The sequence below is a fragment of the Rhinatrema bivittatum genome, chromosome 3 (genome assembly GCF_901001135.1).
Source record: "Rhinatrema bivittatum chromosome 3, aRhiBiv1.1, whole genome shotgun sequence".
Lineage (NCBI taxonomy): Eukaryota > Metazoa > Chordata > Amphibia > Gymnophiona > Rhinatrematidae > Rhinatrema > Rhinatrema bivittatum.
In genome coordinates, this window is record NC_042617.1 from 590,203,965 (window position 1) to 590,229,144 (window position 25,180).

At 42.3% G+C, this 25,180-nt stretch overlaps 1 protein-coding gene across 1 annotated transcript in view; it reads right to left on the reverse strand.

Moving 5' to 3' along the window:
• NOX3 (NADPH oxidase 3) overlaps positions 1–25,180 on the reverse strand; it is a 147,809-nt gene that overhangs the window by 80,989 nt on the left and 41,640 nt on the right. Inside the window, exons 7-8 of the mRNA XM_029597046.1 lie at positions 23,790–23,919; positions 8,162–8,254 (exon numbers count right to left, since the gene is read on the reverse strand). Of these exons, the coding sequence (XP_029452906.1) occupies positions 8,162–8,254; positions 23,790–23,919 (223 nt within the window). The remainder of the gene's footprint in view (positions 1–8,161; positions 8,255–23,789; positions 23,920–25,180) is intronic.

Here is a 25,180-nt window from a genome sequence, read left to right on the forward strand (position 1 = left end):
TGTGACTAGGGTGTGTGTGGGTGAGGAAGAGCATGGGGTGTATGTGTGTGGTGGTGTGTGAGAAATTTGTTGGGGTATGTAATGGCGAGAGTGTGGTGAGTATGTGTGTCAGGGGTGCAGGGGTGGGGGGGGGGGGGGGCGGGGTATGCCTTCCTATGTGCAGGCAACACAGAAACACCGAAATGACGGCAGAAAAGGGTCAAATGGTCCATCCAGTCTGCCCATTAAGCTTATGGTAGTATCTGCTACCATTTTAGCCAAACTTGATTATTGCAATGCCATCCTCCTCGGCCTCCCAAAGAATGCCCTCCGGCCCTTACAGATGCTCCAAAACACAGCAGCGTGTGTACTCACCAATGCCCACCGAGGAGACCACATCACCCCCGTCCTCAAGCACCTACACTGGCTACAAATCAACTCCAGGATCATTTACAAAACACTTACCCTTATCTAGAAAACCATCTACAACCATGACATGCCTTGGTTCAAGGATCACCTCCGAATCCGTACCCATAACAGACCCACCAGGGCTCAACACCTTGCCTCAATGCACACTCCCTCTCCTAAGCTGTCCAAACTCAAATCCACCAGGGCACGTGCCCTCTCACTGCCGGACCCGCCCTCTGGAACAAAATGCCTCCTAACCTTCGCCTAAAATCTTGTCAAAAAAGATTCAAACAGAACCTAAAGACCTGACTCTTTAAACAGGCCTTCACCTAAGTCCCCTCTTAATCTCCTTAATACCCCCCTGTTCTTCTCTTTTGCCCCTGTTTAAAACATCATTAAAATATCACGCATGTCCCTGGTAGTCCCACTCTGCAACATTCCTCTATCTCTCTCTACATCTCCCCCCTTTCCCCACTGACAATACCCTTCCACCCCGATTAACCTACCCAACTTAATGTTACCAGTTACTATTCATTGTTACCAGTTGTTAACTGTTCCCTGTGAAATGCGTTACACTTTGCCACTTTAACCCTGTGAAGTGCGTTTCACTTTGCTACTTGTTACAACTATTCATTGTTACCTATTGTTAATTATTCCGTTAACCGCGTTACACTTTGTAACTTGTTCTCTGTAAAGCTCGTTGCTGTATTTAGTTATCTGTGAACCGAGATGATGTTCCCAACGTATCCCAGTATATAAAATCACTTAAATAAATAAATAAATAAATAAATAAATAAATAAATAAAATCTGCTGCGCCAAGTAGGTTACCCCATGCTTATCAGTTTCCCAGACCGTAAAAGTCAGGGCCCTCGTTGGTTCTGTACGAATCCAATTCTCCTTTTCCAAAACCCTGCCATTGAAGCAGAGAGCAGTGCTTGAGTGGCATCAAAGTATCAGGCTTATTGGTTTAGGGTAGTAACCATGGTATCAGCAAGTTACCCCCATGCTCTCTTTTCTTCAGTTCCATCCTTTAAGCCTTTAGGGATCCACAGTGTTTATCCCACGCCCCTTTGAATTCGTTCACTGTTTTGGCTTTCACCACTTCCTCCGGATGGGCATTCCAGGCATCCACCACCCTCTCTGTGACGAAGTACTTCCTGACGTTGGTTCTGAGTTTCATTCCCTAAACATATCAAGGTGTGCCTTAACGTTCTTTTGAGTCAAGCTGGCGGCAACCAATACAATTGGGACTATTTCTGTATCTTTCTGCCACATTCTCATAGTCTCTGATTGCATTTCTTAGTACTTGATCATCTTCTCTCCATACATAGTGCAGAAGTATCATTTGGTACTGATACTACTATTAGTAATGGTGTTCTTATACATTTCTCTTTTATTTTTTACTGTATATTCATTGTCTACCCATCCAAATAACCTGTACTTCATCTAGAGGCATATCATAAGACAATAAATATAAACTGTAACAAAAAATAGTAACAATAGGGTGCAAATCATAAATACATATAACACAAGAACAATTCAGATGAAAATCAAACAGGATTTCCTGTAGAGGGGGAAGATTTCTCCGCAAGGCTCTGGGTATTGTGTCAACTTCCATAAATACTATTCAGTGCAAATCATGCTGGAGGCCATTGTAAGATTCAAACATAAATTTACTGATGGTTCAATGAAGGAGTATTATGAAATAATGTTACAACTCCATCTTCATGCAGTTCTTTATATACAGTATTATTTCCTAGCTAAATCTGTCACTCTGTCTTGCTGCTAATTTATCACCTTCCCATCCAAAATCCTTCCCAATTTCAAAGGCCATTTTGAAGCTTTCTTCCAAAATTTGGTTCTGATACTTTGCTGGGCCAGATGACAGTTTGTCATACCTTAGTAAAGACGTCTTGGTTAGACTTCTTACAACGTCTCCAACCTCTTCCATTCCCTTTTGGTACCTGGATGGCAGCTCCCGACTCCTCTCCAGAATATCTGTGATGCTTTCCAGTGCTTGCACATCAGATCTTCTCCTTTCCTTCTCCCTTCCTCTTTAGGGACATTTGGGGATGTCCCAGGCTCCTTAGCACTTCTGTGGGCTCTGGGCCTGAATTCCTCTAGCAAAGGGAATTCAGATGGCAACAAAGATAGGACCAGGTCTCAAAAAAAAAAATCCAAAGAAATAGTGCAAAGGTGGATAAGACTTCCTTGAAAAGAACTTCAAAACAGGACCTAATAATCTTTCTCAAATTAAAAGAAAGAAAAAGAAAGCAGAAATAAAACAAAAGCTACCTAGCTCCTGAAAGACTTAACTGAAATCCACACCCAGCTCAGCGGGCTTGGCTTTTTATAGTAGGATTCAGCAACCAACGCAGCAGCCCACGCAGGGGAGATGTAATCTAGATGACATGCGTCCCCCTGTCCCTACTGAAGGGATAAGCGACAAACAGGAGGATGCCACAAGAGCGTCTTTTTCAAACTTTATTGCAGGAGACGTAAAATGAATTGCGAATGCCCGACTCTGGCCGAGTTTCGCCACCTGTGGTGGCTGCCTCAGGGGCTACAAATAGACATATCAAATGTTTAATAACATCGAAATTAAATTAAAAAATAAATAATAAAAACATCAATAATTAAAAATCACACAGACATATGAAAGCACAACACGAATATTGAATAAAAATAGTAGTGACAATGGAACGGATAAATCATATAAATGTGAAATAAATACATAAAAAGATAATGAAGTAATCAAAATGGAAAAAATAAATAAAACCATATAAAAAGAATAAAAGAACACTAAAAGCAACAGCAAATCAACAAGGAAATCACAAAACTAAAACAACTAAAAAAAGTATTATCAAGATTCTACCTTAATGTTTCTAGAAACGTAATCACGCGATGGTCTGGATAATGTCTACAGTATACGTTCATTTCTATTAAAACGTAAAAGACTTGGTTGAATACTTTGGATCCCAACTTGAATTTCACTATTAGTTATGACAAACACAGTATCTCATTTTTAGATATTCAAGTTACTATATGTGACGGGATATTAAGTACAGACATTTACAGAAAAGCAACAGATACGAATAAATTGTTGCACTTTAATAGTTGCCATAATAGGTCCCTGCTACAGAACCTCCCTTATTCTCAATTTTTGAGATTACGTAGACTGTGTGCTGAAGACACCATATCTGAAAAAAGAGCATCAGAAATGGCAACCAGATTCAGTGAGAGGAAGTATCCAAAGGAACATATTGAGAAAGGTTATTTGAAGGCTTGCAAACAAAATCGTTCCGAACTTTTAAAGACTAAAGAGAAAAAAAACCGTATCTCGTATTATCTGTCCAATTACTTATACGACCATGTCACATAAAATCAATCACTATTTTAAAGAAACATTGGCCAATTATACAGGTTTTAAGTACTTTTAAAGATAAAAAATTTAATGATCGCAAATAAAAGAGATAAGAATCTCAAAGACATGCTAGCTCCATCTGCCTTACCTGTTAAACGCAATAAAGATATAAGACCACCTGGCCATCGTCCCCTGTGGGACATGCTCAGTGTGCAAAGTTAACTTGAAGACATCTTTTTTGAATATACCAGGGAAAGAAAAAGCTTTTAAATTGACTTCCTTTACGAATTGTAAAAGCAAGGGAGTTATATACGCTGTGTTCTGCCCATGTAATCTGATTTATATAGGAAAAACTGTTAGAGAATTAAATAAAAGAATAATCGAAACACAGGAGCAACATTAATCGATCAGTACCGGCTAAACCCCCTAGTCGAGCATTCAATTCTTAAAAATCATAAGTTTGAAGATTATAGGTTCTGCGTGATACAACAGCCATTACCAAATCAGAGAGGGGGTGACTTTGATTTATTACTTCTACAGCTTGAACAGAGATACATTTTTAATTTTAATACCTTAACACCTGATGGTCTGAATAACGAAACAGACTTATCCGTTTTTCTATAAAGATTTTAAAATATGTTTTTTTAGAGTGTGTACGGTCAGCTATATTTCTACAATTGCTCAAAAATAACACTTCTTCATTTTCACGTTTGTTTAATTTATTTTCAATATATCTGATTATTTCCTTTGTCAGTTTTTCTGTAGTTTATTGCGTTTTTTTAGACATTCTCGTTTTTCTAGACATTTCTTCTCCTTTTTCACATTCTCTCTATGTTTCATTATTTCATTTTTCATGATTCATTTTTAATTCTTACTTTTTATTTTTCATTTTTTATTCTTTATTTCCCATTGCTTCATTAATATAGATATTGCCTTGTTGTATATTTAATCAATATCTTTTCCTTATCCAATTTTTTGTGATATTATTTTTATTTTCATTTTTCCTTATTTTATTTATCCTCACATGTTTAGGTATAATTGGTTACTTAATGAATTTGCACAATAGGTCACCGAGTAAGAAATTATATTTTTTGACCACATAAGCACTGTTCTATTTTGGCGTTGTAATTTACTTTAGGTGCATATGCGTTGAAATAGTACTTGTCCTTTGCCCGTAGATTTTGCACATAGTAATGTGTCATTTTGCACTCATTCATTTGTAGCATCCTGCTGTTGAGAGCATACACGATCATACTGACTGATTTCCCCTCCCCATTCATCACGTCATTTTTTCGTCAGTAGCTAACTCCTCCCTGCACTGACGTCAGTGTCGAACTTGATTGTGATTTAGATGATTATGGCGCCAAATTCACCTTTAAAATGGCGTTTCAGTCAGCGTTCGAATTCTGCACATTCCACTGTAAGGAGACGCGTGCTGCTGGTTTATAAACTACATGTAAGTCCGCTTTGATTCTCTTTTTGCAGCATGGTACACTGCGTTTGTATTATCAAGAATTAGAGCATTTTTAAGATTCTTCTTCACTTGATATTATAAATTCTGTATACTTAGGTAAAGATATACAATCAGACACGTATATATTTTTTTTGTACACACGATCACCATTCAGTACCTTGGCAGCGTACTCTCTGTACCTTATTCTACACTTGCGCATTGAGTTTTACATTTAGCTATCATTTCTATCACACTACACATCCCCTTTTGTTTCTATTACTCTTTTTTCAATAGGTAATTTTTTGTCTCATCCATGTCACTTTTTTGAATAGCGTCCTTTTCTGTGATAGTATAGTTCACATTCCGTTGAGAGGAGGCGCATGCTATTGATTTATACGCACATGCTGGTTATTTCTATATCACATTATTTGTTAGCACAATTAAGTTCACTTTATTATTTATTAGTTGCACTAAGTCCATTCGGTTTATTGCTGTGTCTCATTTGGTTTTTTCTATATTTTGTTTTCTATATTTTATACTTCCTTTTTATATTCCTTTCGTTATCCGTTTGATTTGTGTTCCTTTTTTCCATTCTTTTTGTTTTTTCTTCTTTTCCTTTTTCTTCTCTTTTTTCTCCCTTTTTTCCTTTGCTTCTTCCTCCTTTTTTCCGTTTTTATGCCTTTTTATGTCTATTTCCCTTTTTAGCTTGTCCTTTCTGTTCACATGTATTAAGTACCATCTTAATGCTCTTTTCTAATTTATTATTGACATTTTGTTCCATTCTGATATTAATGCAATTCACAGTCGTTTTTTCATTTTGAATTAAGTTGCAGCTTTTCTTTAAAAAAAAGGTTGACTTTTAATAGATACTGATCCATACTAATATAATATATAGCTGACCCCCATCTACATATTTAATGACAGACTGATTGTTTTAAATTTTCAATTGACTTTCTTTTACGTTTTAATAGAAATGAACGTATACTGTAGACATTATCCAGACCATCGCGTGATTACGTTTCTAGAAACATTAAGGTAGAATCTTGATAATACTTTTTTAGTTGTTTTAGTTTTGTGATTTCCTTGTTGATTTGCTGTTGCTGTTAGTGTTCTTTTATTCTTTTTATATGGTTTTTATTTATTTTTTCCATTTGATTACTTCATTATCTTTTTATGTATTTATTTCACATTTATATGATTTATCCGTTCCATTGTCACTACTATTTTTATTCAATATTCGTGTTGTGCTTTCATATGTCTGTGTGATTTTTAATTATTGATGTTTTTATTATTTATTTTTTAATTTAATTTCGATGTTATTAAACATTTGATATGTCTATTTGTAGCCCCTGAGGCAGCCACCACAGGTGGCGAAACTCGGCCAGAGTCGGGCATTCGCAATTCATTTTACGTCTCCTGCAATAAAGTTTGAAAAAGACGCTCTTGTGGCATCCTCCTGTTTGTCGCTTTCCTACGGTTTCACTGGATCGCCTACCCTGCTGTTTTTTGGGTCCTACTGAAGGGATAAGCCAGCAGGGCTTGTAACAAATCTCCTTTACTCAAGTATTCTTCAGGAATTTCTTGTTTTGCAGTTATTGCTTTGGTATGGAAGTTTTTGGAATAAAGTACGTATTTTTAGTTGCATTGAGGGAGTGCAGTTTTCGGGAACATAAATCGCTGTTTACACGCGTAAATAGCTTTGAAAATTGTCCTCCAAAATGTAAAGGTATATTGCTATCCTGTTTGAATCAAAGGTGATATTTAAATCTAAATTATTATTACGGTATTGTTAGCAGCAGGAATCTGCACAGGCAAGAAGTTTACTGGAAATCTTTCAAAGAAACACATTCAAGGTGTACGGATTGTGCAAAACGTTACCACTCATGCTCATATAGGGGCGGATTTTCAGAGCCCTGCTCGCGTAAATCCGCCCAAAACCGGGCGGATTTACGCGAGCAGGGCCCTGCGCGCTGGGAAGCCTATTTTACATAGGCCCTCCCGCGCGCGCAGAGCCCCGGGACTCGCGTAAGTCCCGGGGTTCTCCGAGGGGGGCGTGTCGGGGGCGTGTTGGGGGGCGGGCCCGGTCGTCGCGGCGTTTCGGGGGCGTGTCGGCAGCGTTTTGGGGGCGGGTACGGGGGCGTGGCTACGGCCCGGGGTGGTCCGGGGGCATGGCTGCGCCCTCCGTACCCGCCCCCAGGTCGCGGCCCGGCGCGCAGGAGGCCCGCTGGCGCGCGGGGATTTACGCCTCCCTCTGGGAGGCGTAAATCCCCCGACAAAGGTAAGGGGGGGGTTTAGACAGGGGCCGGGCGGGTGGGTTAGGTGGGGGAAGGTGAGGGGAGGGCAAAGGAAAGTTCCCTCCGAGGCCGCTCCGATTTCGGAGCGGCCTTGGAGGGAACGGGGGTAGGCTGCGCGGCTCGGCGCGCGCCGGCTATACAAAATCCATAGCCTTGCGCGCGCCGATCCAGGTTTTTAGCAGATACGCGCGGCTCCGCGCGTATCTACTAAAATCCAGCGTACTTTTGTTTGCGCCTGGAGCGCAAACAAAAGTAGGCTATTCGCGCGCCTTTTAAAATCCGCCCCATAGTGCAATGCATCACTGTCAGAGGACTGGCTTCTTCCTGCTCCTGAACTTGTTTCTTTCAGTCACATTTATCCAGTTACATGGGCAGTCACATGGCTGTAGTGGTAGGACAACTATTTCAAGATACTTCCAAATACTAATGGAAAAATCATATAAATTGGCTCTAGAGAAAGAAAAATCTTCGTTACTTCAGACCCTGCATGTGGACAAGGCTAAAATTGCTAATACTTGTAGAACTAATAAATAAAACAGTAGTGATGAGAACACATTAGAATACAGACAGGTCATTAAAAACCTGCAACCTTAAAATTGCTACTAAAAATGCTCAATAGGCTATGTTCAATGTGCTTCTCTCAGACACAAAGCAATACATACCTTGGTAATGACAACTTCCTGCTGAGATCGGCAGAACCTAATTATCCTCTCACAGATATACAACGCCATAGGACCTAAAATCCATTTCCAAGTCTGTTAAAAGAAAAACAATACACAAACAATGCATCTTCAAATACCTTTTTTTTCCCCAAAGAAATCAGCAGTTACTATTGTTTCTCTTTGTACAAAATGAACCTGCACATACATTACAAATAAAATGTTTCCTCCATCCTCAGAGCCCCAGCTTTCAGCTGCTTAAACCAAGCAGGAAAACACACGGAAGCCCAATCCGCTAATCTCGCGTTAGGAGGCGTAATTAGACTTGCAGCCTTATGCGGATCACATTAACATGGACTTTCTGGGCTCCTCACCTCCATCCCTCAGTCCCACGCAGGCCTCCCATCCTCCCTCAAGCCCACCATGGCCCTCTGGGTGCTCAAGCCCCCACCTTCAGCTCACCCCCAAAACTCAGCACCAAGTCCTGTTTAAAAAACAAAAAAAAAATAATACAATTCCCTCCAGTGCCAATACCACTCCCTTCCTCCTGGCATCTGGATCCCAAATTGATATATTTATCCCCCCTTCCACACACCCCCCCCCCCAGCAATCAATTCGAAAAGGGATGTCTCTGAGCCTCTCCCTCTCGAGCGCTAATCCACCCTCCCAATCTTTCCTTCCTGTCCCACCTGAAAAATATGACTCTCTCTCCTTTCCGAATCCCATCACCAGCTCACAGAGCCTCCAAAGCCACCCGAGGCTGAACGGACAGGATAGCTCAGACACTTAAAAAGAACTTGAGAACCTGGTTATTTCGGCAGCACAATAATAAGCGCATGAAATAACAATGCAAGTTAAGTATTGAGTTTTTTAGAAGATAATTTTAACGCCATTTCATAGATTGTATTTGAAGAATGATTTCATTTTAATATATTTATATATGTTTTATTTTGTTTATATTTATAAAGCTGTTTTGTTGTAAACCAGTATGATGGAACACAGCATGCCGGTATAAAAATGTCTTAAATAAATAAATAGTGCCCCTGACCTCTAATCTGAAGTGCCCCCAGCATCATGCTGCATCCAAAGAACATGGCTGAACTTCCTGAAGCTCCGGACTCCTATGGCACTGGCTGATGACATCACATCCTGCGCGAGGAAGTCCTTTTGGAAGCAGCCAGAGCCTCAGCAGCAGGTCCTTTTGCTCTACCCTGCCTGATCCTGCGGATGCCTCCTCTGTCTCTGCTCCTGCCCTTGCCTTGTTCCTCACTTGCCTCTTCTCCTTTCCTTGACCCTTGCTTCCTCTTGGACTAATCTCTCGTGCTTGACCTTAGCCTGTTTGTCTGACGCTGCCTGCCTCGACCTTTGCCTGGTATTCGACTCAGCCCACACGCTGTCTGTCCTGACTTTGACCCTGTATCCGACCGCCTGGACGTTGCCTGTTCCCGGACTTCCCTTGCTAATTGGGACATTGCCTAAATCCTGCCACCCCCGAACCCAACCTGCAGGGAAAGAGGTTGGTAAAGGTGAAACCCAGACCCAGTCCCTGAGCATGTCCACCTACTGATGGCCTGGGCCGAGTGGGTTCAGCCTCTAGGCTGCATCAATCACATCTCAGTCCCAACGGTGAGTCCTCAGGATCACCGACCATGATGCTTACTCTTTTCAGCATTGCTGGTTGTGAAACGGTTAGGGCTGGGTTTTTATTGTTTGTGTGTATGTATGATTTTGTAATTATGTATTTTGTATTGTACTCTGTTATGGGTAGGTTTATCTGTACATAAGAAATAAATGGAATGGAAACAGAGAAATGAAATGAAACATAGAAACATAGAAATGACGGCAGAAGAAGACCAAACGGCCCATCCAGTCTGCCCAGCAAGCTTCGCACTTTTTTTCTTCTCATACTTATCTGTTTCTTTTGGCTCTTAGCAACCTTTTGGTTATATTTCCCTTCCACCCCCACCATTAATGCAGAGAGCAGTATTGGAACTGCATCTAAGTGAAATATCTAGCTTAATTAGTTAGGGGTAGTAACCGCCGCAATAAGCAAGCTACACCCATGCTTATTTGTTTACCCAGACTATGTAATTCAGTCCTTGTTGGTTATTGTCTGAACATAGATCCACTTTTCTTCATTCCCCCTGCCATTGAAGCAGAGAGGTATGCTGGATATGCGTGAAGTATCGGTCTTCCTGCCGTTGAAGCAGAGAGCTATGCTGGATATGCGTGAAGTATCAGTCTTTCTCCCTTGCCGTTGAAGTAGAGAACTATGCTGGATATGCGTGAAGTATCGGTCTTTCTCCCCTGCCGTTGAAGCAGAGAGCTATGCTGGATATGCATTGAAAATGAAGTATCAGGTTATTTGGTTTGGGGTAGTAACCGCCGTAACAAGCAAGCTACTCCCTGCTTTTTTGTGAATGCAAATCCTTTTTTCCACATTTCCTCTTGCCATTGAAGCTTAGAGCAATGTTGGAGTCGCATTAATTGTGTGTATGTTTATTGAATACCCTTATTGAATAAGGGTATTATCCCAGGTAGTAGCCTTCATTCCCGTGAGAAAGGAAGTGATGCGTCCTTCTGCCTGGGCCTAGGCCTAGTGGGTACAGCTGCTAGGTTGCATCAATCACATCTCAGTCCCAACAGTGAGTCCTCAGGCTCACCGACCGTGATGCTCACTCTTTTCAGCATTGCTGGTTGTGAAACGGTTAGGGCTGGGTTTTTATTGTTTTTGTGTATGTATGATTTTGTAATTATGTATTTTGTACTTTGTATATTTTGTATTGTTGTACTCTGTTATGGGTAGGTTTATCTGTACATAAGAAATAAATGGAATGGAAACAGAGAAATGAAATGAAACATAGAAACATAGAAATGACGGCAGAAGAATACCAAACGGCCCATCCAGTCTGCCCAGCAAGCTTCGCACTTTTTTTTCTTCTCATACTTATCTGTTTCTCTTGGCTCTTAGTAATCTTTTAGTTATATTTCCCTTCCACCCCCACCATTAATGTAGAGAGCAGTATTGGAACTGCATCTAAGTGAAATATCTAGCTTAATTAGTTAGGGGTAGTAACCGCCGCAATAAGCAAGCTACACCCATGCTTATTTGTTTACCCAGACTATGTAATTCAGTCCTTGTTGGTTATTGTGTGTATATAGATCCACTTTTCTTCATTCCCTCTGCCATTGAAGCAGAGAGGTATGCTGGATATGCGTGAAGTATCGGTCTTCCTCTCCTGCCGTTGAAGCAGAGAGCTATGCTGGATATGTGTGAAGTATCGGTCTTCCTCTCCTGCCGTTGAAGCAGAGAGCTATGCTGGATATGCGTGAAGTATCAGTCTTTCTCCCTTGCCATTGAAGCAGAGAGCTATGCTGGATATGCATTGAAAGTGAAGTATCAGGCTTATTTGGTTTGGGGTAGTAACTGCCGTAATAAGCAAGCTACTCCCCGCTTTTTTGTGAATGCATATCCTTTTTTCCACATTTCCTCTTATTTATTTATTTATTTATTTATTTATTGTTTTTGTTATACCGAGTTTCATGATAGGCATCACATCAACCCGGTTTACAAATAACAAGGAGTGTAAAGCATAACGTAACGTATTTATTTAACAGTTTTATATACCGAGGTTCAGGTAACAGAATTACTAATCACTTCGGTTTACATTTCAACAATTACAATGACAGTATAAAGTATAATGTCTTACAATGAACAGGGTGAATGAAACTTGGACAATGTCTTACAATGAACGGGGAGAATAAAATTTGGATGTAAAGAACTTGGAGGAACAATGTGTATAATCGCTGGGACTGACTTGGCGGGGCCTAAAGTCAACTGTCATGACGTTCATTGGGAGAATGAGCTACTACGGATGGTTTATTAGTGCTGGATGACACTTGTAGATATGTTAAGGGCAGAGTCTACCCTTGGGATCTGTACTTGGATTATTGAGTTAGGAGAAGGCTTGGTTGAACAACCAGGTCTTGAGTCTTTTTTTAAAGGTGGGTGTCGATTGTTCAAGCCTGAGGTCTGGTGGGAGTGAGTTCCAATGTTTAGGGCCAGCGGTGGAAAGAGCTCTTTTCCTTAGTGTCGTTTTGACAGGATGGGCCTGTAGAGTGCCTCTCTGAGCTAATCTCTTCGGTCGGGAGGTAGTGTGAGGCTGCAAAGGAATCCTGAGATCAATTGGGGTGATGTTGTGGATGACTTTGTGGATGATTGATAGGGCTTTGTAGAGGATTCTAAATTTGATAGGGAGCCAGTGAAGGTTCTTTAAAATGGGTGTTATGTGGTCCCTTTTGTTGGACTTTGTTAGAATCCTTGCTGTGGCGTTTTGTACCATTTGTAACGGTTTCAAAGTGTTGGCAGGTAGCCCGAGCAGCAAAGAGTTGCAATAATCCTCTTGCCATTGAAGCTTAGAGCAATGCTGGAGTCACATTAATTGTGTGTATGTTTATTGAATAAGGGTATTATCCCAGGTAGTAGCCGTCATTCCCGCGAGAAAGGAAGTGATACGTCCTTCTGCCTGCTCAGCCTTGCATAACTTTGACAGTGACTTTCCTGGGGTGGATATTTACCTATGCCCCCATGGTTCACTCCCAGCCCCCCCACTAAGCGATCCCCAGTTCACTCCCTCCCTGACCCCTCTAGATTGCCTTATTCACGACCTTCTTTCACATTGAAAAGGTTGGAAGACGACAGTAGCCTTGCATTCTCCCTCCTCCCTCTTCCCTTTCCGGGAGGAGAGAGGAGGAAAGACGTGGTGAAAGAACTGTAAGACTGCTGTCCTCCTTTTATTTAAAAGCGAGAGGAACAGCTGAGCTCGGGGATGTGGATGAGGTGCCAGGAGGGTAGATTGTGCCATCCACCACCACTAATGTAGCGAGGGAGAGGGGAAATGTGCTGTTCACTGCCACCAATGCTTACTGGCTGAATTTTGGGGGGGCGCATGGCCCCTCTGGGCCCCTCCCAGTCTGACACCTGTGTCCACAAGGCACAACTGTCCAATCTTCGTAAAGCCAGTCAAACCCATTAGCCTGAGATAATTATGTGCCCTCCGGGCCACCACATATTTCAACCAGGGGTGGCTCAAGGCCATCTGCTGCCTGAGGCAAGGAATGAGATGGAGCTCCACCCCCCACAGGCACAGGTCAAATCATTGAGCGGGTTAAGGGTGAGGTCCCCTTGGAGTCCGACCCTTTTGATGATGGAAAGCAGGGGTCAGAGTTCACAGAGAAGTGGCAGATAGAGTATCAGTGATAATATTTCTAGGAAGCTGCCACCCTGCCACACTCCCAGGAACCCTATCACCTGCCTCCCATTTGCCCCCTGGAGAAGTAGCAGATGAGTGAATGGTGGGCTTCTGAGTGTGGCACCCTCTCTATAAGTCACTGCAAGGGCATTAGGTACAATAGGTGAACAGCCTTGTGCCCCTACCTTCCCAGCCCTCACCACACACACAATTAAAAACTGTGCATTTAGAACAACAGATTTTACATGAAGAAAGAAATTCATAGTCTTCTGAGGTAAAAATACTACAACATAGAAGCAGAAAACCGCATAAAAAGACAATAGTTCTCAGGTAGTATTAGGCCTATTGTAAAGTGCATTTGAATGGGCTTGGCCTTCAGAAAGGCATGAGTAAATAATTTCAATTACAATGTAGTAAACCTCCCATACTAAGACAGCAGTAAATGCCAGCAGTAACCAAGCCCTAAAACACCAATATACCTCCTACAAGGAAATCAGAATAAGCTAGGCTGCTATTGATCACTACACAGAAGCTAGATGCCAGCAGAATACTTTACCTTGAATATGCATGCAGAACACAGACTGACTTATACCAAATACAGAATAAAACAGAAACAGAAATGTGCAGACAAATCTGAGCTGGAAACCTCATGAAGCCAGTCGCTGTATGCAGTGCAACAATGGAAAATCAGAAACACCACCATTCTTCATAAAATAATAATAAAATCAAGAAATATAACACATCAATCATAATAATAAAACCATACCAATAGAATAAATATTTCAAAACAGCTAATGAACATCTTTCAATAATGAAACAAAAAATTTTGTAAAACGTTCTCAAAAACCAATAAAATATTTCAAATTAACAAACACATCAAATAACACCCAACAGTTTAAGAATAAAAAAAAATCTCCCTCTCTCCATACCTGAGAGAGGGGGATTTTTGATTTCCAGTCACCCTGAGATTGTTGTGGTTGTTAGAGGGGGGACACACAAATGTTTTCTCTCTCTCTCTCTCTCCCACACACACACACACACTCCCTCTCATGTACACATACCCATGCTCTCACATACACTGGGTCTCTCTCCCTCACAGTTGCACATGCACACAGGCTCTAAACCACACCACACACACACATGAACACAGGCTTTCTCACACACCCACACACTTATACATGCATACAGGCTGTCATACACACCACACACACAGATGCGCAGAAGCTCTCCCGCACCCCCACACACTCACATGTGCACATAGGCTTCTCACACACCCAGACATTCACATATACACACAGGCTCTCCTCACATACACACACTCACACATGAATACAGGTTCTTCCTCATGCACACACACTCACAAATGCATATAGGCTCTCATTCTCTCTCTCACACACACACACACACATATGCATGCAGGATCTCACTCACACATGCATACAGGCTCTCACTCAATATACATATACATGCCTTGTCTTTCTACGGGCCATAGCAGGATGGGTTCTTCTGTGGCCCTGCTGGACTTCTTCTTTCTTTGGGCTGTGGCAGGATGGGCTTTGCTGTGGCCTTGCAGGCCTCCTTTCTTCAAGCTGCCCCTGATTTCAACCCTTCTGACTGTTATCTGGGGTGGGCAGCCCCTCCCTTGAACCTCCCCTTGCTATGCCACTGAAACTTGGGGGCCTCGAAGGGTGGAGGTGGGAGCCACGAGATGGGGAAGGAGGAGGGATCAGCCTTCAGTTCAGTTACATTGGAGGAGGAAGGGGCTCAGGATTCATATCTCTTTTTGGGATCAGATGCATGGGAAGGAAATACAACTTGGGGAAGGGGGAATGGAGCTATCTCAGTTAGGAATTGGGTGGCTGGATGGATCTAGTTATTGCTGAATATCACACTGACTAAATGCATAAGTCTACTCTGGCTTGCCTCTGCCCTGGGCGCCTTTTATCCACTACATTTTGACTGCACAGCAATTTTATGCAGACAAAGCGTAATTTACCCAGAGGAGATTTTAAAATGCCAACATTTATGTAGTTAAAAGTTCATATTAACCGCATAAATGTTTTGACTATTGACCCCCTAAGTTTTCAGCTATAAATATTGCCTAAATTAGATACTTAAAACTTCAAACCCTAAATTTCTGACTGCAGTTCTTTTGCACAGATTTAAACCCCTAAGTCAAATGCCTGGTGCTGAAAATCAGAGCTAAGCAACCCTAACTCAGCCCCTTTAGTGACCAACTTTTTAGGGACCCACATTTAGATGCCTAGAGAAAATAGTATCCTAAATCTAGGAGATCAGCCCTAGTCAATTTTCAAAGTGGCTGATTTAGGTCCCTAACTCTCTAAGGCAGAGCTTTCCAAACTGTGTGTCGGGACACGTTAGTGTGTCGCCTGCAGTGTGCAGGTGTGTCGCGCAAGCCCGGTCAACTCTGATGCGAGTTTGGGCTTTTTTTTTTCTAGAGATTCACTTTTTTTTTTCAGTTTATGGGTTGCTTATTATTGGGTGATTTTTGCTGTCTATCGCGTTTTTTTGGGGGGCTTGGTGGGTGGAACGAGCCCAGCCATCCTTGCATTGGCTGCTGCTGCCGATGAGGCCTGGCCATGAGGAGTGCTGACTGCAAGCAGCAGTGTCTGGTGATCATGGAAGGGAGTGAAGCACTTAACTGGCAACAATCAAAAAGACGAGGTACATGAGTGTGGGGGCCAGACATGTGCTGGGGAGAGAGAGATGAGTGAGTGGGGGGCAAACGTGCTGGGGGGACAGACATGTGCTTGAGGGGGAGAGATATGAGTGTGTGGGGGCCAGACATGTGCTGGGGGGAGAGAGATGAGTGAGTGGGGGGCAAACGTGCTGGGGGGACAGACATGTGCTTGAGGGGGAGAGATATGAGTGTGTGGGGGCCAGACATGTGCTGGGGGGAGAGAGATGAGTGAGTGGGGGGCAAACGTGCTGGGGGGACAGACATGTGCTGGGGGGAGAGAAATGAGTGTGTGGGGGTCAGACATGTGCTTGAGGGGGAGAGATATGAGTGTGTGGGGTACAGACATGTGCTGGGGGGAGGAGAGAGATGAGTGTGTGGGGGACAGACATGTGCTGGGGGGAGGAGAGAGGTGAGTGTGTGGGGGACAGACAATTTGTTTTATTATTGTTTCTCATAAATTATAACAATAACATGAATCTTGGAATATATATTTTTAATATAAATTTAAGGTTTTCATGAGAGGTTGTGTCGTGAAACATTTTATTTATGTATATATTTAAGGAAACATACATAAATTGTCGAAATATGTTTCGTTCGTTTAACCTTTAACCTCTGGTTTACTAGTAGACTGAATTACCGTGTCGTGAAATTATGTTTGTCTAAAAAGTGTGTCACCAACATGAAAAGTTTGGAAAGCTCTGCTCTAAGGTATGCACCCACACCATTTGAAAAATTAATCCCTAAATTAAGACAAATATGGGTAGCTATGGGGGCAGAGTTAGGGTGGGGAAAAAGGTGGCTAGCAATGATTTTCAGCACTAGGCACCTATATTAGGACTCTTAGGAGTGAATTTCCAAAGGAGTTGTACATGTAAAAGTAGCAATGTTCAAAGCAAATTTACCCTTGTATAACCCAGTTTTATATGCATAAATCCTTTTGAAAATTACCTTCTAAATCTAGGGAAATGAATTGCAGTCTTAAATTTAGGAGAATTTTCAGAGAAAAACTTAGATGCCAAAGATTGACAATAAATTTCTCTAAATTTAGGAGGCCAATGTTTGGCCACCTATGGAAGTAATTTTCAAAAGGATTTACGCACCTGATAAAACCCAGTAACACTGGGTTTTATCAGGTGAATTTTAAAAAGTAGTTACACATGTAAATGTAACATACTATTGTAGCAATTTTCAAAAGACCACTTACATGAGTACAGTGCATTTACGCATGTAAAACACATTTTTAAGCATATAAATGCTTTTGAAAATCAGGCCCTAGGCATGTAAATGGACTTTATGCACATAAATAGGCTTTGAAAATTGGTACTTTTATGCACATAACTCCTTTGAAAATTCACTCCTAATTTTAGCATTCAGCAGTTTTTAGAAATTGACCCCTGGGCTCTTGGAAGTATTTATTTTTTTCTTCAAAAATGCTTTTTATTTCTGGAAAGGGATCTTGAAAAAATTCCAGTACTTTTCCTTTGTTGAGCTGCTGCATTTCGGAATGCAAAATATTATCAGTCACCAAATTGCACATCAAGTTCAGACAGGAATTCCCTGAACAGCCTGTTTTGTAGTGCCCTTGCCCAGATTAAATTGACAGTCTTCACAACCACATCCACAATACACTTAAAATTGAGCACTTTTGCACACAAAACTGTAAATTGAGTAAATGCAGTGATAGTTCCAAAAAATAAGGCAAATCAAGTAGGAATGTGCATCACAAACATTTTTTTTTGTTTGTGTTATTGTTTCAGAGTTTTTAAGTTACGCGCACCGGCTGCAGCAGACCTGTGGCTCAGCCCCCTCATCTCTCTCAAAGTGATCCAGTATCTAGTCTCTCGTCTCTGGCAGCTGTGGGCCGCCGACTCCGTCCTCAGGCCGCCCCTGGTGCCTCCGGCTCTGCCGCAGCTCCTGATGCTCCACGTCGGGCCTCTCCGTGTGGCCCACGGAGAGACGCCGTCCCGACCAGCGCTGCGCCCCTCCCTAGGCGCACGCACAGCTAGTCTTTAAATAGGGCCCGCAGCAGGAACCTGGCCGCAGCCCCGGATAATGACGTCGGCAGACCTCTGGTATATAAGCCTGGGCTCCGCTCTCTCAAATTGCCTTTACAACAGGTCCCCTCGCTAGCCGAGTACTCGTTGCCTCTTCAGTTCCCGATCCTGTTTGCCTTCGTTCCTGTTTCCTTGCTCCTATGTTCCTGTTCCTTCATCTCTCCTTTGGATTGCTGACCTGGTTTGACCTCTGCATCGCCTGACTACTCCGTTGCCTCTCTCCAGCCCTGGACCTCTGCATTGCCTGACTACTCCGTTGCCTCTCTCCAGCCCCGGACTTCTGCATTACCTGACTACTCCATCCTTTTGACTCTCCCCTCGTCTAGACCTCAGCCTTGCTTGCCACTGCTTCCAGATTGCTGCCAGCCCTGATCCCAGCTTGCTTAAAGATGCCTCTTCAGCTTTTGTCCTGGACGTGGTTCATTCAGGCTTCAGCCTGCTCTTGCTAGGGGGCCCTCTGTCAGACTGTGTTCCTATTGGTGCCTGGGTCTCCGGGTGTCCGCCTCGTCCAGTACAGACTGGTACCTACACTAGTTGTTGCCTCTAGGCTGACTTCGATCCCCCCATTGACGACCACTGATGGAGGCCACCTAAGTCTGACCCAGCATGGCAATTTCTTATGTTCTTATGTTCTTAAGTCCAGCCGGCCCCAGCACCCAAGGGCTCAACCTGCGGGGAATGAGGGCTGGTATTGGCGAAGCTGCAGTCGGCCTCTGTCAGTCAGCCAGCTCTGCCTGCCGATGGTGGAGACCCATAGGATCCCTCCTACGGGTAGCGTCAACCCCACCTCGGCCCAAGGGTCCACCTCCGGCGCAACAGATTGCAAAGGCCATGGACTCGGCGGAGCCACGAGCCCTCCAGGCTATTCCTGGCCTGGCCCTAAAGGTACAAGAACAGCAACAGTTTCTCGAGGCTCTGGCCTCTTCCCTCGAGCGTCTGCATACACAGCTAGATGCCATATCCAGCAACTCATTTCCAGCGACGGCTTCCTCTCTGCCACAGCCGTCTACTTCCTCCTCCAGAGCCTTACTGGCCCTGCCAGCCCCACTTCATTTCAACAGTGACTCCAAACTGTGCAGAGGGTTTATTAACCAGTACTACATGCAGTTTGCTCTTCAACCCTCCATCTTTCAAGATGAATTAACCAAGGTCACCTTCATCTTGCCTTGCCTGGAAGAGAAGGCGCTGGCTTCTCCCTTGTGCGAGCGATCGGACTCACTCCTATGGGAACTGTCTTGGTTCCTGGTCGTGTTCCGGCGAACCTTTGATGATCCTGGGCGGCATGCCGTGGCAAGTACTAGTCTATTACACCTTCGACAAGGCCAAAGAAGCCTCTTTGACTACACCATTGAATTCAGGACTTTAGCGTCTGAACTCGCTTAGCAGGAGGACTGCCCAACATTCTTCTGGCTTTAGCAATCTCCATGTCACACTGTTTTGACATTTTCAGATCGCTAGACACTATGACCCCTAAGTCCTTCTCTTGCTCCGTACTTATCAGCTCTTCACCCCTCAATATATACTGTTCCTTGGGTTGCCGCATCCCAGATGCATGACTCTGCACTTCTTTGCATTGAAGCTCAACTGCCATGTTTCCGACCATTTCTCTAGCTTTCTTAGATCACTTCTCATTCTCTTCACCCCTTCCCGGGTGTCTACCCTGTTGCAGATTTTAGTATCATCTGCGAATAGACAGACTTTACCTTCGATTCCTTCCATTATGTCTTCTCATAAAGATAATGAACAGTACCGGTCCCAACACCGAACCCTGTGGTACACCACTTAACCCCTTCCTCTCCTTAGGTTCCATTCACTATCACTCTCTGTCTTCCATGAGTCAGCCAGTCTGCATGACCCCATCTTGTCATTCAGCCCCCAACTTCTTATTTTGTTTACAAGTCTTCTGTGCGGGAAAGTATCAAAGGCTTTGTGAAAGTCCAAGTAGATTATATCCTGCTCTCTTCCATGATTCAGTTCTCTAGTCACACAGTCAAAGAAATCTATTAGATTTGTTCTTTTGTGCTGTGGTGTTTGGCCACAACACAAAAGAATGCGCCATACAGCTGTGATATGTTTTCGGGGGAGAGACCTCACTATTGCGGTGACACCCCCCTGCGATAGTGGGACCCCTTCCTGTGAAAATATATCATGGCTTGATGAATCTAGGGGCAAGTAAGCTAAGCAAGTTACAATTCAATGAAAAAAATATACTAAAATACTAACACTGTACTAAAATATCTTTGAATTATTTTTATGTTGGTCTAATAAATGGCATTATAACTTAGTAAGAAGAAGCCAGTTTTCCCCAGGATCAATACGACTATAAAATTTACACATTACAGTTGTGGTTGCAATTATTATTTTTATTATTTATTTATATCCTGCTTTTCGTCACTTTAAAGCAGATTACATTTCATATACTGTTGGTATTTCCCTGTCCCCAGAAGGCATTACAATCAGCGATGGAGGGCAAAGTGACTTGCCCAAGGTGACAAAGAAAGGAGCAGCAGTGGCTTTTTTGGTCTGTAGCCTGTTGCTACTCCTAGTGGTTAGAGCAGTCATTGGGCTGTCAGACTTATCCCAGGTTTCCTTCTTGGTGTGGTTGCCATGTTAGTCCAGATGAAAATGTAGAAATAAAGATCAAGAAATAAGTTGTAGATGATGTAAAGTACATCTGGTGGTCAGGTACACATAGTGGTTAGTTTATAGAAAATTATATATTTTTCATTTTCTTATATATCTATTTTTGACATTTATAGGTGGGGATTGTGTCACATAAAGGCACATGATTAGCTTCACCTAAGTTCTGTTTTTGCCTACAGATGTTTCCTGCTCCTGCACAGCTCTTTGTCATTCTCCATTTTTTAATTCTACACTCCAGGTGGCAACCTGTGCAACACTGGGGAATTCTTGTCAGTCCTATGGCTGGAAGGGCACTCTAGAGCTGTAGCCAGGCCATTTGTCACCTATGGCCAAGTAAAACAGTGCGCTCTCACCCTGAACACAAACATACAGCACCACGAGCTGGGAGCCTATGCTAAGGTGAGCTTTGATTTTTATTTTGACCCGGCAGTTTCCTCCTGCCCCTTTGGGGTTCCACCTCATTCGGAACCAATACAGAGATCTTTGCACCATGAGCCTTCATTCACAAATACTGAGGATCGTTTTTCTCCTTATTTTATATCATCTCCCAATTTATTTACTCCAATCGTTGCTGGGCGGGGGGGGGGGGGGGGGGGCATGCATCAGAGCTCCCTTCAGAACCCTGCAGTCATGGGCCCCCAATCCAGCCACCAGGTAACAACCCCCTCCTAGTGATGCCTTCCCCACACACACAATTAAATATTATGCATACATAATACCAAATTTTACATGAAAAAAGACATTCTGAGGTAAAAATATCACAACAACATGTAAATTAAATTTGAATGCAGAAAACCCTACAAAAAATGTAAAAGAAAAAAGACATTTGGAACCCATATGGTATTAGGCCTATGGTAACACATGTTAGGTATAGGCTTGGCCCTCAGAAAGCCATGAGTAAACTGAATTACAATAGAGTAAACCTCTCATACCAAAACAGCACTAGTTGCCAGCACACAAACAGGAACAATCCTATGTATGAAAAGGCAGCACTGTAAATATTACCCTACTCCTAGGAAAACAGAATAAGCCAAGCTGTTATAGAACCTACACAAAAATACATGCTAGCAGAATACCTTACCTTGTTCAAACATGCAGAACATAGTCAGACCCTCACCAAATAATGAAAAAAGAGATCAAAAAGTGTAAGTATAAGCATTCAGATAAAAACTGAATTGAAAACCGCAACAAGCCAGACTCTGTATGCAGTGCAACAATGGAAAAACAGAAACATCATGCCTCATAAAACATCAAACAATAAAATCAAGAAATATAAGTTATAATATTAAAAGCATACTAATGCAAATTATAAATAAAAAATTCTGACAAATAGAACATCCAATAATTAAAAATTCATATAAACGTTTCACAATTCTAATAAAATATTTCAAAACAACACCCAATAATTAAATCTATAAGGATAAAATTAATTCTTTGCTTTCCATACATGGGAACTTTTTATTTCCATATGCCCTGAAATTATCCTGGATTAGTAAGTGTGGGGGAGAGAGGGTTGTTGCATACAAACTTTCTCCATGCTCTCTTTCTCTTACATGATCAAGCACACACACACACACACACACACACACACACACACACACACACACACTTACTCATGCACTTTCTCTCACATGCTCAATCATATACACAAAACCATGTTCATTTGCTCTTTCTCTCATGTTCAGCTATATATATAATTCTTGTTCCGTTTCTGTTTCACGTACTGAACTACACACACATACACACACACACACGCTCATATGCTCTCTCTCTCATGCTCAAACCTACACACACATGCTTGGACACTTCCTCTCTTATGCTCAACCATACACACACATGCTCGTTTACTCTCTCACATGCTCACACACACACATGTTCATATGCTCTCTCACATGCTCAATCACTCATACACGCACACACTCATATGATCTCTCTCTCACATACTCAATCAAACATAAACGCCAGTGCTCATACATTTTCACATGCTCAATCATACGCTCATATACTCTCTCACATGCTCAATCACTCATACACGCACACACTCATATGATCTCTCTCTCACATACTCAAACATACACGCCAGTGCTCATACATTTTCACATGCTCAATCATACGCTCATATACTCTCTCACATGCTCAATCGCTCACTTGCTCTCTCACGTGCTGAATCATACGCTCATATACTCTCTCACATGCTCACTTGCACGATCACATGCTGAATCAGACATAAACACACACATATGGAAACACAAGGGGCAGCAGTAGCAGCAGCCTCCTCATTCAACCTCCAGGGACCAAGAGACTTCAGCTTCTTCTCGCCTTCATTTGTGCAGTGCGGATCCTGCTTCTTACTTGTGGGGAAGGCTGGAGTATGCAGAGGAAGCCGGTGCTTCTTGCATCCCATGCGCTGTGTTGTTTTTTTTACTGCTAGGATGTGGGGGGGGGGGTGAGTTTGGAGGAAGCCAATGCTTCGGGCTGAAGGAGGAGGAGGCTGATGTTTCTTACGGCCCCCCATGGACCACATTGCTCCTCATTATCAGAGTGGCAGGGAGGGAGAAGGAGGCTAATGCAACACTGCTGGGGCGATGAGAGAGAGGAGGAGGCCGTGCTGTTCCTCACTGCTGAGGCAAGGAAAACGAATCTGATGCGTCTTGCAGCCCTGTGCGCCTCACTTCCAGGGCGGGGAGAGGGAGGAGGAGCCTGGAACACCTAACAGCCCCCTGGACCTTGCTGCCATTCACTGCGGGGAGGGGGTGAGGGGTGGGAGGATGTATCAGCCATAGGCTAGCTGTGGCTCTGGGGCACTCCATGTGAGATGCATCCCTCAGGGGGCTGCCATGCTAGCAGCACTGCCTTCCTTCCATCCCCGGCCAGAGGATGTTATTTCTGTGCTGCACTCGGGTCTGCCTGGCCCTGATGGTATCCATACCCGACTCTCATGCATCGCTGCAAGCAACCAGTATAGATAAAACCTTTCTTACCGCAGGTTTGTTGCCAGAAAACTCTGGTATAGGGCATTGCTCCATTTCTCCCCACTCATAATAGTGATCTTTACAGTATGTGACATTGTGCAGCAAAAGACTCTGAAGTGTCTGACTTCGGATCATCTGACTTTAGATCAAACAAAAATAGACAAACATTACTGCTCTAAATGTTACCATTTGTCTTTATATACGAGCTATGTCTATGTTTTATTTATTTAAAATACTTAAAGCCCACAGATTATACAACAAATGTTGTTCTAAGCAGGTATCATGCTTACTTATATATATAGCGAACAAAAATCATGGCAAAAAAAAAATTATAAAGTGTTCAATACATAAACAAATATCAAATATCAGCAAACGAACACTAATGAAGCAATATTATAGAACATCCCAAAAAATTGGTTTTATTATTCTTACTAAAGAATTTTTCTTTTTTAAAAAAAATATTTAGTAACCCGTTTTTTTAAATTAATTATTTAGTATAAATAATAAAAAAAAATTTTGGATATATATACAGAACACTGAAGTTATATACTAAGCAGAAATGGATATTACTAAAAATATGAATCTATAGGGATTAGACAGCACGTCTGATTACTACCTTTATTTATAGCCATAAATATGAACACAATAGCCTGTATACAAATGATTTTATTTTTAATGCTTATTGTACACTGCTTTGGGTGTCCATAATTGTACAGGTAGGCAGTGTACAAGAGGCTTAAACAAATAAATACATGCATTTCTTGTAAGTTAAGCAGTTTTAGATGTGTAATTGTAAATCAGACAACACAAGAAAAATACGGAAATATTTCTTTCCCTGCTGTCCTCTGATTGACAAAGATCCCAAAGAAGTACTCTTCAGCTATTATAGAGTAAAAGAACATTACTAACCAATCAGGTTTTGGCATTTCATTATTGACTTATATACATCCTTATACCTTATATCTGCTGGCAAACATCGCATTTTTGTGTAGGTGCTGTGTGGAATAGGCCCAGCTACAGTTTCCACCCATTAATTAGCATAACAAAAGACAGCATCATTGTCTGTTTTTAAAATCTTGTCCTACATAAAAAATCTTATCAAATGGCCTTGGTACCAATAAGACTGTGAGACAGGGAAAACAAGTGGGAATTGCATGGCTGACAGAGAGAGGGGAGTAAAACGCATTTGTTCTCGCAGAATATCAAGAAGCACAGTCCACTTCTCTCACAAATATCTCCGCCTTGATCCTCTTCTTCTCTCACCCTGGAGCACTCCGACTCTTCTCACAATTACTAATTTTTTTTTAATTTTTTTTATAGAGTTTTTATATACCGAAGTTCTTGTATGAAATACAAATCACTCCGGTTTACATAAAACAGTGAGATGCCCAAAAAAGGGG